General features: G+C 46.9%; 1 protein-coding gene across 3 annotated transcripts in view; it reads right to left on the bottom strand.

Annotated features, from left to right (window-relative positions):
• Positions 1–3,048: 3,048 nt before the first annotated feature.
• LOC122393082 overlaps positions 3,049–19,751 on the bottom strand; it is a 33,153-nt gene continuing 16,450 nt past the window's right edge. For all 3 annotated transcript variants that reach the window (XM_043388708.1, XM_043388706.1, XM_043388707.1), the window contains exons 7-12: positions 16,783–17,018; positions 14,738–15,010; positions 7,893–8,234; positions 6,108–6,854; positions 5,535–5,733; positions 3,049–3,270 (exon numbers count right to left, since the gene is read on the bottom strand). In XM_043388708.1, coding sequence (XP_043244643.1) covers positions 3,248–3,270; positions 5,535–5,733; positions 6,108–6,854; positions 7,893–8,234; positions 14,738–15,010; positions 16,783–17,018 — 1,820 coding nt within the window. In that variant the 3' untranslated portion in view covers positions 3,049–3,247. The remainder of the gene's footprint in view (positions 3,271–5,534; positions 5,734–6,107; positions 6,855–7,892; positions 8,235–14,737; positions 15,011–16,782; positions 17,019–19,751) is intronic.

Below are 19,751 nucleotides of genomic sequence, written 5' to 3' on the forward strand. Positions count from 1 at the left end.
AGCGCCGGGTTGCGCGTCGATAAGGGTCATTTCACGCTTTGGTGTGGCTTACTTTGACCCATCGTGACACTGAGTTGGGTGATTGTGCCTTGTTGCCGGCAGTGATAATATGCGTCTCGGCGGCGCGGGTTAATATTTGAGAAAAACGCATTTGTAGGTATTCCTAGGAATCCGACGCCGGAACCCGTCCCTGATGGTATAACCACTTTCCGTGGGCACTCGGCGAAAGGCAGCTCTGAGCGGGTCGATCTCGGTGACGCATGGTGTGGGAAGGAAGAAAGGATTTCTGGGGATTTGAGTCCATCAGAAAATTGGTAAGTTCCTCAGGAAAAGAAGGTCGTACTGGACTCTGAGAGGAGAAGGCAGAAATGCCAAAACGATGTAGGAGTGATTGTGACTGATAAGACAGTGACGGACAACGTCGTGCAACGTGATTTAAGATACAATGAGGGTAGTGCTGTACGCGATCAACCAGCTCAGTGTGGGTTTGGCCACCCCACCCAGATAACCCGTGCTATATCGGCTGGGTATAGCGCCCGGGTACCTATATGTCTGTAGATGACCGGCTGCTATAGTAAGGGGCTGGGTCAAGCGAATTCGTCCTCCGTCCGCCACGCCGTCTGTGCGTCACGCCGGGCGCTATGGACTTTGTACCGGGCTCAGTCAGGCGAGACCGGCCGCGGCCGGTCGCCGGTTCACCTGGCGCCCCGTGCGTCTGTGCGCCGCCGCACGCTCGCTCAGTGCCGGGCGAGCCCTTCCGCCATCCGCCGCGCGGTCTGCGCCGTCCTACAGGAGCGGCGGAAGACCTTCAATTAAGGGGGGGGGGGGGGACACTGCCGACTTTTGGTCCCATTCTTTCCATTTAAGTTTCATCGCAATCGGTCTCGGTCCGGTAGCGGCTGAGTTATTATAGTAATTATTATTACCGTAAACGGGGGTGACTTTGCCATGTTTTCAACTTTAGACGCTTGTATTTTTTAAACTTGTTAAAGCATTGAATGACTCTATGTTCAAAACACGGATGAAGGTAAGCTCTTTCGGTTTTGCTATTATCGTATCTACGCAGTTGCCGACCCAGCACGCCAGCCTGGGACCGCCCCTGCCGAGTCCGGTAGCGGCGCCCGAGAGAGCTCCCGTGGCGCATCGGGTCGGAGCAGGAGCGTGCGCGGCGGTAGAGCCGCCCAATAGCGCCTTGTGTATGGCGCGGCCTGCCCCACGCCGAGCCGCTTGATTGACGCCGCCCCAGGACAGCTGCTGCCCTGGTCGATTCCGCGGCGTCTCGGACATCGTGTCTGCTCGACCTGGCCACGCGGTATCTGTCTGCGAGTCTTCCCACCCACTCGACTCCGGCGGCGTGACTCAGTGAACTCTGTTGACCTGAGCTCTCCAGCTCGCCGTCTGGTCCAGCCGGGACCGAGCCCAATGCTGTCAAGAGTGCGAGTCATTAGCCGTATGTGAACTACAGCGATCGGCACAGCCGATCAGTAGCAGCTGTCAGCGCTGTGCTGAGCCGGGCGTTCACTGCTGTCGCCCCCACTGACAGGAGCTACCTGCGCCCGGCGAGCCACCGTAGTCGCGCCCACAGACAGTAGCCCGACTAGCTTATACGACACCGTGGCTGAGGCGTCTTGGGAAGGAAAGAGGACTCGGTGATCGCGGCGGATACCTGGGAGAGAGTGCCATTACGAGGGCGGGGAGGGGAGGGGGGAGGGAGGGTGTGGAAGGATGGGGTGTTGTAGGCTGGTAAGTGGGAGTCGGCGTGGGACGGTGGGCCGCTGGCCCGCTGCTAGTGTTTAATAGTTTATTGTTGGCTTTTTTGCCTATCATGTGATAGCCTGTCTTCCTCAGTTTGACAGATTTTGTCTTTATCTTGCTTTTATTCCTTGTTTGCAATCTTCTGTTCGCCTGTTTCTGTCTGAGGTTAATTGTTGGAGGTTGTTGATTTGTCATTATTACAGTCGGCATATATTCATTTTTGTTCGTACACTACCACAAATTGAATCAATTGTACCATATGCACTGCTGATCATACATATTCGTTTTTCACTTGTCACTCGCTGTCGCCGCCCATCGTTTACCAGCATGTGCTGTGTTGCAGTAGCCGCCGCCGTTCGGCTCGGGGTGCCCGTCTTCCGCGCTGCCTTCCCGCCCGTCTCGGCACCATGGAGGGGTGTAAGGGCAATATCGAGCGCGTGATTCATGTGTGTGGAGCGGCGGGCCGGAAAACCAGAGTGCGTGTATGAAGGCCAGTCCGCCGTGTGATTGACTCCGGCGAGAAAGGCGTGTCCGCCATGTGAGCCGGGAGTCGCTCTTTTGAAGAAAAAAAAAAACTATCTGGTATCACTTCAGGCAGGGCTGCGGAGTCGGAGTTAGAGTCGCTCGGAGTCGACAGTTCTGCCCGGAGTCGGAGCCGCCAAAATCGGCTCAGACTCCGGAATCGGAGATAACGCTGCATGGCTCAACGTCATGCACTGCACCTGTTTCTGACGATACTGCGCTCGAAATTAGATTTTGTCGAAAAAACATTTTGCTGTTTTGGACGAACGTTTTCACCGAAAGAAGCAGAAGACGGTGAATACCCCAAAACTTGGGTTTTAATTCTGCATGGCTATTTTTAATGCATATTTGCAACGCAAAGCCTTGGAACACATAAGGGGCCGTTTCAGGCAGGATAAAGGCATCTCCATTATTAACTTAAATTCAATATCATTATACGAATTTTAATAGAACCGTCCGAAGCCGGAGTCGGAATCGCCTTAAAATTCATCGACCCCGCAGCCCTATCTCAAGGTGGGAAAATTTGAGCACAACTCGACGACTTCTTGGACAACCAAGGACCATTATTCGACGGTAGCCATCTCGTCCGGAAATCTAACAGACAGCGATACTGTGCCATTTCAGCACAATTATTGGGGTTCTTGGTGGCCACCACCATCCCCCCGAAAATACAGTTTCTCGAGAAAAGGCACAAAAGGGCTATGTCGTGTTGTCGTCTCAGCTCGGTCTGCATGTGGTACGAGGCTCCAGGGAGCGTCCAAAGGCGACAGATGTCTCAGCGCAAAACTGTATTAATCCACACTAGACGGGGGCAGCATGCGAACAGCAGCCAGTGGCAGCATCCCGAACGGTAGCTGGATGATACGGTCCGCACTGTGTTGCGATGTTTCCACCTTCCTCTGGAATATCTCCATAAGGCGGTTTACAGGCCGATCAGACGCTGCACTCGGCCTTCTGCTCCTCGTCCTCGTCACAGTGGGCGCTCATCTCGTCCTGTCGGAAACACAAATCACGATTACAATCAAGCCAATCGCGCTGCCGCTATTCGCCACCCATCACCGGTCGACAACGTCAATAGTTCAAATTTCAGGCCTTAATTTGATATTAGTTCACCAATTGTTTAATTTTCCACAGTCGATATTTGGTCTTTCTAGTTATGCACTTTGATGCCCAGTAGCAGACTGCTTAACCCGCGCCCTGGTGAGGTCTGTTTAAAACGCGACCTGGTGTGTGTGGGGGGGGGGGGGCTATTTTTTGCCCCCCCCCCCGTATCTCCGAAACTACTGGACCGATCCACAAAATTCAAACGGCGTTCGAAGGCCCAGTCAAATTTGTCGAAAGAAATCCAATTTCATTGACCTCGGGGTCACCGATGACGTCATAGGTCAGGTCAAAGATAAAATGTTTTGCCGGTCACGGGTCTTCTATGCAGGAAATGCGCTATAGCATCGAATAAAACGCATTTTATCAAAAATCAGCGATAGGGCGTCAGTTTCCTGGTGCATATGTTGCTATTAGAGGTCACTGATAACACCAGGTCAGGTCACAGGTCAGGTCACTAAGGGTCAGCACATGAACCCAATTTTACTAGGGCTGTGTGATGCATGTTTTATGGCCAATTTTTCATTTCAAACTCAATGGTGTTGATAAGACAATCAGGAACGGTTTAGGTCACTTCCTGGTGGGGGTCAGGTCAACAGGTAAAAAAGGGCAAATTTCAAAGTTGATATTTTTGCATAAAATGGGTATTGATTCGATGCAGCTCGTTACGGCCAGTCTAATGGTGGTCTTTGTTTTGCGCTACGTGGTAAAAATTGCTAAAAATTGAGTTTGGAAATTTGACGTCATCAATTTTGAACAGTTTTTTTTTTCGCTATAATTTGGCCAAAGAGAGCTATCGATCTAAAATTTGGTATGTGAATAGAAGACGGTAAGGTCTATCACATATATTCCGTTTTTTCGAAGGTCGAAAACTTTTTGGATTTTTTTTGGCAATTATATTCATTATTTTTATTTTTGGGGGTCAACATTAAAAAATCATAATTTCGATATAGTCAATTTGTACTTCTGGTAATTCTACACCTTTTATGTCTTAGACGTTTTTCTGCATCTTCAACGCTATAGGCCTGACAGCTCTTCCCGCGAAAGCTTTTTATGGGTCGAAAACGGCAGAACATGACGTCATTTGCGGCCAACCTATCATAGCCTTTGGAAATTTTTTGGTCACAATGTGTAAAATTGATGCCCGGGGAGGTACCGTAAGGTGGGGCTATTTGAGACAGTATTTAAAATTGCTATAAAATAAAAACCACTTAAATTTATGCTTAATTTTGCTCAGGCGATTTACTGCTCGATTCCACACCTCCCTGAGCAAAAAATATCACACAAAAATCAAACGATCTTCATTTTATAGCGATTTTAAATGCTGTCTCAAATAGCCCCACTTTACGGTACTGAAAGTTTGGTGACGATCGGCGCAGCGGTTCTGAAGATATATAGAAAAGTCTGGAGGGGGGGGGGGGGCAAAAAATAGCCCCCACCAGGGCGCGGGTTAAGGGGGAGGGGGCGTAAAAACGCCCCCTCCCCGACAAGAGGCATTCGGGCCGGAGCAGTGGCACGGCGCGGGTCAGACATGGGCACGGACCCCAGACAACCCGACCGACGACCGACAACACGTCGGGGCGAGTTTCGCACTGGGGTACTCAAAATTTGAAGAATTTAAGACGTTTCCATGAGTTTTGAAGGTATGGATGAGTTCTAAAAATCCGGTTCTCCTTATCCGGGTCATTAACTCCATATGGTCCAGGAAAGCTGGCACACTACCTTTAAAACGTGGAATTATTGTGGAAAACATAGCTAATAGATGCCTCCAACGAACCAACTATTTTGCATCCGCTCAGAGCTTACAGTTTTCAGAAAATCCCTCAAGATCCATCTCGGATCCACGATCAAGAATCATGGATCCGAGATGGATCTTGAGGGATTTACTTAGAACTGTTAACTCTGAAGGAATGCAAAATAGTTGGTTCATTGAGAGGCTTCTATTAGCCATGTTTTCCACCATAATTTCATGCTTTAAGACCGTCAATCTAATGGCCATCTCGATTTCCGTGATTGGTTGTCTGGGATCCGTGCCCATGTCTGGCGCGGGTTAATATTCGGAACGCTAAATGGAGGTAGGCCCACGCAATTTTACTAAATTTTTGGCGAGTGAGTATGTCAACACATCATCAGCATGCATATAAATAGACATGTACCTGGCAAATACTGCTGCAGCAAGGATTGCGCAATGTCCAGGTACGTCTGCCGCTCAGCAATCGCCTGGCACATCAGAGCCCGGAGACCACGGAGTGTAGCCTCCGATTCCTCCTGGATGCAATACCGGTTGCTCGTCGCAGTCAGGTGTATGAGAGATGTCCTTTCTGCTTGATCGCGATCCAGCTGCTCTTCCACAACCTGACGATAGAAGTCACGACGTGCTAAGTTATGATAAAACACAAAAGCGAGGTGGTGGGACGGGATGGGGCGTGGTGTTGATTTCACTGTTATTTTATTTTGAAGAAAACCAACGAAAATTGCGTGAAAGGAGGTAGCTATGCAGATGGCAGTTTTCAAGTAAATGGTAAATAAAAGGCATCAAAAGAATTAAATAACAATAAATACAAGGTGGCTGTCTCATATTTCCGAAATTAAACCGCCTGGTTCAATTTGACTTCCCTCAAGCAGTCTCTGGCTATGTGCGTGTCGACAATGACGTCAGTTTTGGCATATCCTTCCAACTTACACATTAAGCAAACGTTGGATGTGTTCAAAGCATGGCTGGCACTGACCTTGAGGGTGTGGATGAGCTGGGCGATTGCAGTTCTCGAGTGATTCAGCAGGCGCTCCATTTCCTCCCTTACGATTCCCAGCTCTTCCAGCGATCGCTGCAGCCGCATGTGGGTGTCGCAGATGGCGCGCTTCACTGACAGGGTCAGCCCACCACTTTCAGTGGGCTGGACATGCCATGGGAAGACCCCTTCCACAGCATCAGCCATCGCAACATTTTCGCCAGTTTCGCGCTCGTAGCGCTTCAGCAGCTTCGCGAGCCTGGCCTTGTCTGTTGTCGCGAGTCTTCGGCAGCGCCTTCTCTGCTTGGCCGAGCTGGCCACGTTGGTGACCGCCGCGAGACGGACCCGCAGGCTGTCGCTGGTCATCTCGATGGCGTTTTCCAGGTTCCGGCCGTCGGACTGCACGTCGCGGCTGCTTAGCGCCCGAGCCAGATTTCTCAGGTCTTCCACCAGAGCAGCTATCCGGTCCTGGGAGACACCATGCTCATCGAGCAGCGAGGTTAGCGTGCACTGAAGCTCAGGGATCCTTTTCTCGGCATCTTGCAGCCTACTGACCAGAAGTCTGGGCATGCGCTCGTGCTTTTCCTCATTGTACTTGAGGACCATACCAGTAAGCGCGTCGTTGCGTTGTGCAGCCGTCATGTATTTGGTCGTATTTGCGGCCCGGCTGAGGAAGGCGTTGGCAATCTCGGTGGTTTCCATAATAGACCACCCAGAACCATCCCGCCAGAAGCCGCCGAACGTGATCTGCAACACAAATACCGGAACACAACACATTTTCAAAACACAGGTAGTTTGAAAATGGTCGCGGCTATGACCGTATTCGGGTACTGTGATTTTTCTTTATTGTAAATTTAGCCCGAACCTTTTCCTTGGAGGGATTCCCAAGGACAAAGCCCCGCTAAGCGGAGCTTGTTGCGTTGACCCTGTGCTCTATCCCTTGATTGCGCTATTCCAGGGACCAGGTCTATGGCATAATTTAGAGCCCGAAGTTTGGGACCCTCCCACCTCCCACACTCAGAGCCTTCAAATACATTAGCCCCTCTAAATTCAAAGTGCTGCAACTTTGAAGTTGAATATTTTGGAGTCCACTTTGTTGGGACACTTATCTTCAAGTAATGGTAAATGTCTCCTCACTTTACGCTATTTTCCCTGCAGAAATCCGTCCACTATTGCCATGCAACGCTTAAAAATGGATTATGAATTTGATGTCACTCGGGCTTATGACGAGCAATACCATAACCCGTTTTCTGGAACTATTCCATCGGCTTAAATTGGCATATTCTGCCAAATCACCATCAGGACCACTGATAAAAATGTTCAAAGACGTCACAAAAGGTGCTTCTTGCCACCAAATCGGACGTACAATGATCCTGTTCGAATGTTTTTGGTCGGTATGGAATTTAAGTGACAAAATCTGCGGCTATTTCGCGAACTTCAGCTGTTTACAAAGCTTCTAAATTGGCCAATGAGCGTCAATTAACTAACATCCCTGTTATATTTTTGGTGCCAATTGGTAGCATTTTTAACGGGCTTTTAGGTGATGATATTATTTTATTAATACCCCTCCTACATTCGACAATATGAAGCGTCAAAATGTCGTCCGGATTTCAACTACTCACCCATTAGGTATACTAATAATAATACAAATAATAATGATAAACCAGTGTGGACAAATATTTAATGAATAACACTGAAAATAATAAGGAAAATAACAATGAAAGCCAAAGTGACATGTGGGTTATGAGGTAGACGAGGGAACCAAACATGACAAAATGAGCATACCTGGCAGTAATACGCATGTCCAGTAGCATGCATCACGCTGAGGAAGGGCATGGAGTCGCCGGTGCTGTATTCTGGCCATCTTCTCGAAACACGCTGCGCCCAAGGCCAGTATTTGCATACAATGTCACTCGCAAAGTACTGGACATGAGGGAAGCGTTCTTGGTGGAGAAAGTGACTATATGCAAATGATTCTCCTCTGTACATATTTACACCACCCAGGATGACACTGTGACGGCATGTGGCTGTAACCAACCCAGTCTCATCTTGGGACCGCTTGGATGGCAGTGCTTCCGCGTCATTTCTCCCAGCAGTCCAAGTGGAGAGCCCGCACCGGTTGCTTGTCTGAAAAAAAAGAACCAGTAAAAATGAATAAGAGTGATAGTGCTATTTGCTTGGACGGCACACCTGCACGAGTGCTCATCCAATCGCATTCGCACATAACTGAGGTATTTTTCAAACCTAGCACGGCGCGGGTTAACAAGACATTTTTTTGGGTGAAAGTTATTTGCTTGATCTCTTTTACTCTAGGCAGCAGAGCGCTTCCCACAAACACTTGGTGAAAGTCATCTCACGCCGACGTACGAAAGCATTGACAAAATTGTCGGTGTACGCAAATTTGATTCTCAAAGAGTAGACCAAATATGGTGGCGCTGCGCCTTCTCGTTTAGAAACTAATAAACCAAATTAGGTTTGAAGGAGAGGATTGCGCTCCCACACGGTTCGTCGGAAGATCATCTCAGGCTCAAAAGAAACGATATGTACCATTCAAAAGCTGACGGTGAGCTGAATCCAAAAATGTAATTTTTATCAAAATCGATCGATGGCCTTTTTTGAAAATTGCGTTTTTTGTAAAAACTTTATAATCTTTTATTCAACGGGCTGTCCCGGACATTCTTGAAAACATAAACAGGTATTTTTGAGTTCCAGTGAAAGCTGAATGCCAAAAGAACAATATTTGGCGAAGCAATATTTTAAACATTAATATGCGTCTCCCACAGCCGACAATAAGGCGCAATCACACAGCTCAGTGTCACAATGGACCAAATTCAGCCACACAGAAGCGTGAAATGACCCTTATCGACGCGCAGACCCGGCCCGCCTGACCGGCCACAGAAAGAACGTTCGGCTCTCGTTCTACTAAACAAATGTCATATTTGTCAGTTTAACTGTCCACATCGCTATTCAAGTTATTCAGGATACCTGTGAAGAAAATTCATTGTCCTGTCATCTTCACATCATGCATTAATTTGCATTTGTTCATGTCTACTTTGCTCCATTGAGCTTGGTATCATGCCCATATAAGGAAAATTGGCCGCGCTGAAATGTCAGAGGTTGCACCGGCCTCAGCTCAGGTGGAGTGGGGGTAGCGCCCAGTGGGGCAGGGTAACCTTTGACCGGTCTCACGGCCGAGCAGCTGTCACCAGTTATACAGCCTCTGACAGTGAAACCCCGCTCACTTCCCCTGCGCGGGACTGAGCGCAGCTGGATGGAACAAAACATGTATAAGAAAAATGTAAATTAAAGCATGCTGTAAATCAAGCAGAACAATGAATTTTCTTCACAGGTATCCTGAATAACTTTAACCCGCGCCCTGCTGGGGGGGTGTTTGAACACCCCCCCTTGTGGTTTTTCGCGAATATTTCAAAAACGGCGGCGCGGAGCGCCGCCGTTTTTGGTACACCTTATCATACATCAATTCTACACATGTTGTGAAAATTTCAGACCAAGGTCATTCAAGGTCAGGTCACCAGGTCACTTGAAGTGACCTCACCTCATAAAAAGTTTCAATGTCTGTCATAGCTACACCGAGTGACCGATCGCTTTGAAACTTTCAGCGATTGCTAACAGCAATAGCATGTACAAAATGTATATCTCAGAATTTTGATATCGATGACCTAAGGTCAGGTCAATTTTGCGACCTCCCCATTATAAGTCAATGGGAGAAAATTGAAATGCGTCTCTTTTGGACGAAAGGCATTATAAACACTCCCAAATACCGAATTACAAGTGGTTTAGACACACTGAACATGAAAATGGTGTCCGTGACCCCCTGTTTATGCCCTGAGGTCATCTTAGGTCACGAATGGTATCTAACAGTTTTTCGCAAATAACTTTTGATAGAGGCATGCTAGAGCGATGAAAACGCCTTATATGTGTTCAGCTCGACGATGCGGATCGACTGATATGCAACATGACCCTTTCCGGTCAGGTCATGACCTTGACCTGAGGTCAAATTTTCAAGCTGACCTTTCAAGGTCAAGTTATAGTTCATTCGATGCGTCTTGACGAGAGGAACACGATGCCGGTAAAAGTAAGCTCGTACAAGGCTTGGGTCAAAAGTTATTGCAGAAAAACTGTTTCCGAAAAAATCGGCTATTTTTGCAGTTTTTGCCCCCTGCAGGCAAAACCGTTGACGTTAGGTCAAATCTGAGAGAATTACTCAGAAAGGGCGTTAATAGGGCTATCGAATGCGCTTTTCCGCGGCGCTGTAGCTCTATTGGTTCCCGAGTTATGCGTTGGCTTCTTGGAACTTTTCGACATTTGACCTGGAAATCGGCGAAATTTTGCCTTCAATGACCTCTGGTGACCTGACCTTTGACCTGACCAAAAAATTGACCGAAGTGATTTCGTCATTATTTTTGACGTTCTTTCGAACGCCGCCTTCCGCGTATCGCTACGTGGCCCAGGAGCCGAGTTACAAGGGGGGGGGGTGTTCAAACACCCCCCCCCCCCCGCAGGGCGTGGAAATCCAGGACCCCCAGCCGGGCGCGGGTTAACCCTCTAATGCCCACACATAGTTCCACGGTTCCAAAAATTAACACCTTGTGACATATGACTCATTTTGGGTCCCTTGTTCGAAATCTGATGTCAAATATTTTTTCGCAGTTCAAATTTCGGAAATAAATTTTGTATCAGATATGATACATTGGGCATTCCACTTGCTAATTTTTAGTGGTATCAGACCACACAGAAGGAAGTGAAGACATAGATGAGAAAATATATATTATCAAAAATTTCAGTGATAAAAGTGGCAGTTACAATGTGTAAAATGCCAACAGGACATCCTTTACTGTGCACCTTTTATCAGAACATTTTCTTAATATTTCATTGGCATTCTTCTTGTATCAAAATGTCCTTTCAGTCGGTGCTTACTGCTTAGGGAACAACGCTAATCATAGGCATCTATTTACGAGTGCCTTCTATTCCTTCAATTTCCACGATACAGCGCGTTGCACTTGTGCAATTTTTTCATAATTCAGACATGTGGGCCATGCTTCTCAAACGTAGATGCGTTATGCATACTTGATATAGAAATGAAGACATTACAGTTGGCTCGCGGTAAGTGGTTGAAGTGAAGCAGTTCTGATGCAAAATGCTGGACAGCCTGCCGACGGACCGGGATCAATGCCAAAGACGATGTTGGTTTATCTTCACGATAGCCGGACAATCCCTGGTGACTGAAACCCTCAGCCTGTGAATCGTCAGTTACTACTTTGACTGGTCGTGCGGTCCTGATGTCATCAGCGTCAGTACAACAGCCGCGCACTGACCAGTGCAGTAACCGTTGTACGTGTCAGACAACAAAGGTATAGGTAACTGTGTACCGATCGGCAGGAACTTGCACAATGTTCATTGACCTCATATGGAGGTGAGCATACGCATTACGCAATGCCGTAACTTTTATTCTTATGGTCAGTACAAAAGTAGTATCCATGTTTTAGTATAATCCTTTTTGTTTAGTGACACTCAGCTACCATAGTTGGCGGCATATGTCAATATATGACAACAAATGACATACCTGGCAGTGAAAATGCTTGCCAGGTGTCAGGCACCTGCTGGAACCTGGCAGCAGTGCATGGTTGCCTACTTCTTAGATAGGAAATCAAAGGAACCACGCCCTTCGGCCCTGAGTCTGTCTTCATGGCGAGCCCGTTTAGCGAGCTTCCTCTGAAGATGACGATATAGTTTTCCACTCCACATTCAATCTCTTACTACTGGGATGAACGGAGGAGATCTGAATCGCAAACAAATTGTGAATCGTTCTCCAATATGAATGAAAAATGCTGGCTGGCTGCTAATGCAAGTCTTCATCCATGCCCAGCTAACACATAGACCCACAAGACATAAATAAGCCCGTCCACAACCCCTGTTGGAATATCGAAATTGTGCAAGAGACCGCTGAATCCTCCTGTCCCTAACATCAAGTCTCAATTTTTGGTTTCACGAGTATAAATGCTCGCACGGATGATCGTTCCTTGAAATCAACAAGCTTGTCATCGATAGCATGTCATTCCTAACGTGGTTTTAGAAGATATGGTCTGCTAGTGTCCTGCAGATCAAAAGGTTCACTATTGTCATCGTCAAACAGTTGCAAAACCATATTCCTACGAGCGTTAGAAAAGTCGAGATGTATGAGGCATAAGGCCACTCATAGAGAGCTAGATGTTAGAAGATTGACAAGGATGAGAGGCGGCCTAAGCGTACCAATATCGTTATGATAGGTATTTTAAGTCTGGAGCGGAATAGTCTGGAGCATCTGGCGCAAGAGGTGCGAACTTCACAAATTTATGCATCTTGTACCATCGTCATTTGCAATGACTCACAGGCCATTGCAATGCTTATCACCGGAGAAAACTATGGTATTGGCACACCGTATGTTGCAGCGGCGAAAAATTCATAGAAAATATTGGAGTGCTATGCCCACTGTATCATATCTAGTATCCCCAAAAATAGGGGTCCATATCTTTGACCCTGAAATAGATGCGATGTTTTGCAACATACTTTGATATATGTTGAACATTTGTCTCACAGTATACCAAGTTTCTTTCCAAATAACTAATTTTTTGTTTTCTAAATGCTTAAATTTACACTTGCATCTCAAATTGACTTTCAGCAAAGGACAAACTGACCCTCTTCAAAATCACCTGGTGGGAAACTGAGATATCATTACTTAAAAATTTTGCCACCAGGTGGTTGCCAAGACGTACCACTTCTGATACTGCAGGGTTTTCAACAATTTTCACCTCTATGATTAGCAGGCGAATTTTCTGCAAATTGACTTACAGATATGATACCGGGGGCACTAGAGGGTTAATAGCGATGTGGACAGTTAAAACTGACAAATATGACATTTGTTTAGTAGAACGAGAGCCGAACGTTCTTCCCGTGGCCGGTCAGGCGGGCCGAGAGCGCCGGGTCTGCGAGTCGATAAGGGTCATTTCACGCTTCTGTGTGGCTGAATTTGGTCCATTGTGACACTGAGCTGTGTGATTGCGCCTTATTGTCGGCTGTGGGAGACGCATATTAACCCGCGCCCTGCTGGGGGGGGGTGTTTGAACACCCCCCTTGTGGTTTTTCGCGAATATCTAAAAAACGGCGGCGCGGAGCGCCGCCGTTTTTGGTATACCTTATCATACATCAATTCTACACATGTTGTGAAAATTTCAGACCAAGGTCATTCAAGGTCAGGTCACCAGGTCACTTGAAGTGACCTCACCTCATAAAAAGTTTCAATGTCTGTCATAGCTACACCGAGTGACCGATCGCTTTGAAACTTTCAGCGATTGATAAGAGTAACAGTATCTATAAAATGTTTATCTCGGAATTTTGATATCGGTGACCTAAGGTCAGGTCAATTTTGCGACCTCCCCATTATAAGTCAATGGGAGAAAATTGAAATGCGCCTCTTTTGGACGAAAGACATTATAAACACTCCCAAACACTGAATTACAAGTGGTTTAGTCACACTGAACATGAAAATGGTGTCCATGACCCTTGTTTATGCCCTGAGGTCATCTTAGGTCACGAATTGTATCTAACAGTTTTTCGCAAATAACTTTTGATAGAGGCATGCTAGAGCGATGAAAACGCCTTAGATGTGTTCAGCTCGACGATACGGATCGACTGATATGCAATATGACCCTTTCCGGTCAGGTCATGACCTTGACCTGAGGTCAAATTTTCAAGTTGACCTTTCAAGGTCAAGTTATAGTTCATTCGATGCGTCTTGACGAGAGGAACACGATGCCGGTAAAAGTAAGCTCGTACAAGGCTTGGGTCAAAAGTTATTGCCGAAAAACTGTTTCCGAAAAAATCGACTATTTTTGCAGTTTTTGCCCCCTGCAGGCAAAACCGTTGTCGTTAGGTCAAATCTGAGAGAATTACTCAGAAAGGGCGTTAATAGGGCTATCGAATGCGCTTTTCCGCGGCGCTGTAGCTCTATTGGTTCCCGAGTTATGCGTTGGCTTCTTGGAAATTTTCGATATTCGACCTGGAAATCGGCGAAATTTTGCCTTCAATGACCTCTGGTGACCTGACCTTTGACCTGACCAAAAAATTGACCGAAGTGATTTCGTCATTATTTTTGACGCTCTTTCGAACGCCGCCTTCCGCGTATCGCTACGTGGCCCAGGAGCCGAGTTACAAGGGGGGGTGTTCAAACACCCCCCCCCCCCAGCAGGGCGTGGAAATCCAGGACCCCCAGCCGGGCGCGGGTTAATGTTTGGAAATATTGCTTCGCTAAATATTGTTCTTTTGGCATTCAGCTTTCACTGGAACTCGAAAAAACATGCTTATTTTTCAAGAATGCCCGGGACAGCCCGTCGACTAAAAAATTATAAAGTTTTAAACGCAATTTTCAAAAAAGGCCATCGATCAATTTTGATAAAAATTACATTTTTGGAATCAGCTCACCGTCAGCTTTCGAATGATATATACCGTTTCTTTTGAGCCTGAGATGACCTTCCGACGAACCGTGCCCAGTGGGGCGCAGGCTCATATACAAATACATATAGGCATAATTAATGCATATGTTACGCTCCCCAACCGCACTCTAGTGTACTGACCTTGGTCACGCTCTTCATCTTGTCGACATGGGCGTTGACGGCATCTCTGTCTTCGATGAATGTTCCAACATGATATGCAGATTCCATCTCACTGCTTCCGGACGAACGATACCGGTAGACCTTGGCATTGCCGTCTAGATGAACACAACGAGGTTCAGCACCGCACGCCTCGCAAGCCATGAAGTCCGAACCTTGAAGGCCTTGAAGTTCGAACTGTATGCAGGTCCATTCCGTAAACGCCTTCTCCAGGCGTTCGAAGTCTACCGGTCTATCCTGAAATGAAAGTTATAAGTTAGTTTTCGTACGCAGTCAAAGCTCTCAATGGTTCTCAACAACGTACTCAAATGACTAAGCGCGAGCCGACTCTCCTCCCACTGACTAGTGTATCCAGACAATGTGCCTCGTTTGTGGTGGCGGTGACGGTGGCGTTGGAGATGTGTGTGTTGGGGGGGGGGGGGGGTGGGGGGTGAAGGGGCCTATTTCGGCCCCCTGTAACTCCCGAACAGTTTCAAGTAGCACGACGGGATACGTGGTATGTACTTTGCAGCATGTATGGCTTTCACAAATATTCCTTTTTTAGATATCCTTATTTTATCGTTTTCGGTGTAAATAACACAAATTGAATAAAATCCGAGACAAAAATACTGTAAAGTGTAGAGCTACTACAGTTAGCTTTTTAAAAAATAAGTTTGACACTCGCAGTAAACGTTTCTTTGCACACAACACGAGGGTTGCTGGCTAAATAACTGAGAAATCTGGTAAGCGCACATTGTATTGGAGCCTTAAATGATATTTTCAAAATAAGATTTTAACACTATAATATACCGTTATTTCAGATGCAGCGCTACTTATTACGAGCGAGCGAGCGCAGCGAGCGAGCGAGTTCATACTGAATTAAGGGAAAATCCTGAGTATGAGCGGCCGGCCGGCCGTGGGGACGCTCTGCAAAATCTAATATCTTAGGAACGGGACATCCGATTGACAAGCGGTCTTCTTTACTGAATGTCACTTGGACGTAAAAGTTCTGTGGTGTGATGGCCACCATGCGTTCTTGCCAACCACCGCACGTGGCGCGTGGTAAAGTTGGACATTTTTTAAGAACCTCCATAATTGCAACCTCAATAACGGCACAACGGTTGGGCCGATTGAATTGAAACTCGGTACACAGTTAGGTCTCCATCAGATAATTCATCTGCATGTGTTAAGGTTGGGGTGCTACTGCACGTGCGCACGTGCAGGGGGCGTTTCCAGATCTCGAGAACGGCTGGGCCGATTGCGCTCAAATTTGGTACAGGGTTGGAGACCGGTTAGTAGGGTGCCGTGCAAAAGTCATTTTGGACCCCATTTGCACGTGCGCACGTGCAGAATGCCGCTTCCAGATCTCAGGAACGGCTAGGCCGATTGCGTTCAAATTTGGCACACCGCTAGCGACCGGTTAGAAGGGTGCTTTCCACAAGCCCGTTGGAAGTACCCTCTCGCCCTTCCGCGCGTGCAGGGCTCACTATCTCGCTCGCTCGTTCTTCGCCCAAAAGGCGTTTTACTGGTAAATAAGTTCAGTCATAATTCTTGACAAGTCGTCTATCTCTGTGGAGTTGGAAATCTCGGAAAATACGAGCTGCAAGGCTGGTAAATAGGACCAAAAGTAGAAATCATTAATAATGAATTTGATCGTCTGTGAAACCAATGTGCACCAACCAGTTTTTTTTTCAGTTACGTCCCTCAGTTTTACGTCTTTTTACACACATCTAACGAAAGTGAACAGGTCTTATAGTTCGAAGTGGGAATACCGGCTCATATATTATATTTAAGGGGATGCGTACAATAAGATCTTGTTAAGCTATATCAAAGTACGTGGAATGATATCGCCTTTGAAACTCGATGCAATCTCTTTGGTAATGAAATAAATCTCAGTAACACTACTATTATAAAAATAAATCATAAAATGGTCGTACCTTTTATTTTAACTTATAACGCTATGCCTTCCAATCAGATTAAATTCAGTTAGGGACCTTGGAAAAATCATCAAAAACTATTCATCAACTCACACAGCCATAGGTCTTCCCGAGCTCCTCGAGCGACGAAATGTAGGCCGTTAGTGACGTTCCAGGAGAACGCGACCTCAGCTTTTGCCACATGATGAATACATCTTCATGAATGACTGTTGACAGCCTGACCGGAGACGCTCTGTAGAAACCGCAGCGAACTAAGTCGATGTGACTGACTTCTGTCGTTATCCCGCATGTCGCACACAACCAGACCGGGACATGCAGGTCAAAGCGGCCTGAAAATGGGAGAAAGTATGTCATATTGCATTATATTTGAGAGAACTACATTAGTCTGGGCCCGGAGGCCAAATAATGGAAAGATTGTGAATGCCAAATGCAAAAAATCCATCGATCCAATACCATCGGTATTAGGTGGACCACACATTGTGATAATCTTCACTGTACTCTTCACTTTTACTATACCCTTTTGCATTTGAACTGAAACATTCGCCTCGACTGTTTGAGGAGCCATTTCGGCAATCGGCATTAAAGGGACCCTCCCACCTTCAAAAAGTTCAGGAATGGGATCAATTTGGCTATTGGCATAATTGGCTTTACTATATGCCGGAGTATGCCTTTAGCATTAGCGCGAACGTGCGGTTCTTACCGTAAACGTGCGAACGTGCGGAACGTGCGGTTCTTAAAACCACGCTTCTCACCAGTTTCTTAGGATTTGACTTTGGTGATGACAATTAAGATTGTATTGAGTTTTGTTATTAAAAAACAAAAAGTCGGGAAACGTTAAGAAAAAAGTGAACAAGGCGTGAAGAATTTGAAGCCTTACTTCGAAATATCAGTTTCCAGCTCCCCTTATATCGTGTTCAACATCAGCAACCGTGGAATCGTGAACATCAAAATGAAGTAAGAAGCACGGCACGGTAACACCCGGAGCTGTCAACACTGCTCTGTCGACTAGTCCAAAATGACGTGTACCTACCTGAATAAAAATTTGATTATTGGTGTTTATTTGCGTTTCGTACCTACGGATAGATATCGCCACATGGCCCACCAAAGTTATCCCGTCTTCTGGGCAACGCAAAGAAGAAAGAATCATAGCTAGAAATGAGCTTTGTAAGCAATGTTGAAAGACGGGTCAATGACCTCAAAACAATCTGCTGGTATACGAAAAATGACCACGGTCCAAAACCGTTTCTCAGATACCTAAAGCAGGGCCGAAAGCATATACCAACATTTTCCGAACGCTCGTGCCAATACTTAAGAGATACTCCACCATATGGTAATATATAATACTTCCCGGGGCCGGTATACAGCTTATTTTTTTAAGTCCGAGGTCAGCCTGACAAGTTTTTGCACGAGCCCGTAGGGCGAAGGCAAAGAATTGTCAGGCTGACCCAAGGCTATAGAACTCCGGCTGACCGAGGACTTGAAACAAACTGTCCGACCTTACGGAGGTACTAGGGTGACCCGCTTGCTCCGCAACGCGAATAAGGGGTGATTTTCGATCCGTGGTGTTGGATTGGTCCTGAGTGGATTTGGTTATGAATCCATTTCGGTCGATTGCTCTTTGGGCACGCGCCACGCGCTCCCCATCGAACCTATCAAAATTTTGCACAAATTTCCCACGTCAGATTTTGAAAATGTTTCAGCATGATATGTTACGAAGGCACCAAAACTACTTCGTTAATGTTCAAATGATTGCCAAATTCGAATTCAGCTAAAAAAAACTAGCCTAGAAACATGTAAAGCTTGAAAAATTGAACCAAGGTCATCAAAGGTCAATGACCTGACCTGACATTCAGTCGACCTTGACACCCACCCTAATGCTTGGAACCAACATCATATCCCATGTTTGAACGCTTTAAACCACGAAGACTACAAACGCGCGGCTAACGCGAGCCGACATGCGCCGAATCGCGATTCCGGCCGAACATGACCCCAAGAAATAGGTCACGGGTCAAAGGTCATTTGGGTCAGGGTTATGAATTTTTTTTAGAGTAGGTGTAAAATTGATTGACTCGAGGGTAATGAAAGTTTCGTCGCGATCAGCCGCTTTTTACGCGATTTATTCGCGAAAAACCGAGGGGAAGGGTTCCGTTCGACCCCCCGCCCCCTATACGGGCGAGGGTTAACATGCTTTACATGCATATTGCATAGAAATTCGAACGCCGCATTCTGCCCTCTGATAAAAACTGGTCCCCAGGTTATTACGGAGCGAGCGAAGCGAGCGGAGTCTTACGTAGAATAACGGAAATTTCTGAGTATGAGCGGCCGGCCGGCCGTGCGGACGCTTTTGCGAGGCTTATATCTCAGCAACCACTTGACCGATTTACATGCGGTAATTTTTGTAGGGTAGCTTCATTCCTTCTACCAAGTATTGGACTATTCCCGATGCATGTGGGTGACCCCTTATGCACGTGCCACGTGCAAAACGAAGAGGTGTCACTTTTGTAATTGTTGCAATATCTCGGTAACTACTTGGCCGATTGCGCTGAAAGTTGGCATGTAGGTAGGCACCCACTAGGCACTGCATATCCATGTGCCAGAGTTGGGGTGCCGCTGCACGTGCGCACGTGCAGGGGTCGTTTCCAGATCTCGAGAACGGCTCGACCGATTGCGCTCAAATTTGGTACACAGTTAGGGACCGGTTACTAGGGTGCCGTGCACAAGTCAGTTGGGACCCATTTTGCACGTGCGCACGTGCAGGGTGCCGCTTCCAGATCTCGAGAACGGCTGGGCCGATTGTGCCCAAATTTGGCACATCGCTAGAGACCAGTCAGTAGGGTGCCGTGCACAAGTCAGTTGGAGGTACCCCCTCGAAATTTCGCACGTGCAAGACTCACCCCCTCGCTCGCTCCGTTAGTCGCCCCAAAAGGCGCTATACTGGTCAGGGTAGATATAGGGGATCATTGGATATGACCCGGGCATTCGTTGTAACCGAAGCTTTAAAGGCATCGCTGGGTTCAAGGCCTGGACTTTCTATAAGGAAATGCAATGTCTCAATAAAATAA

The sequence above is a fragment of the Amphibalanus amphitrite genome, unplaced genomic scaffold (assembly GCF_019059575.1).
Source record: "Amphibalanus amphitrite isolate SeventyFive unplaced genomic scaffold, NRLGWU_Aamphi_draft 000514F_arrow, whole genome shotgun sequence".
In the NCBI taxonomy this organism is placed as follows: domain Eukaryota; kingdom Metazoa; phylum Arthropoda; class Thecostraca; order Balanomorpha; family Balanidae; genus Amphibalanus; species Amphibalanus amphitrite.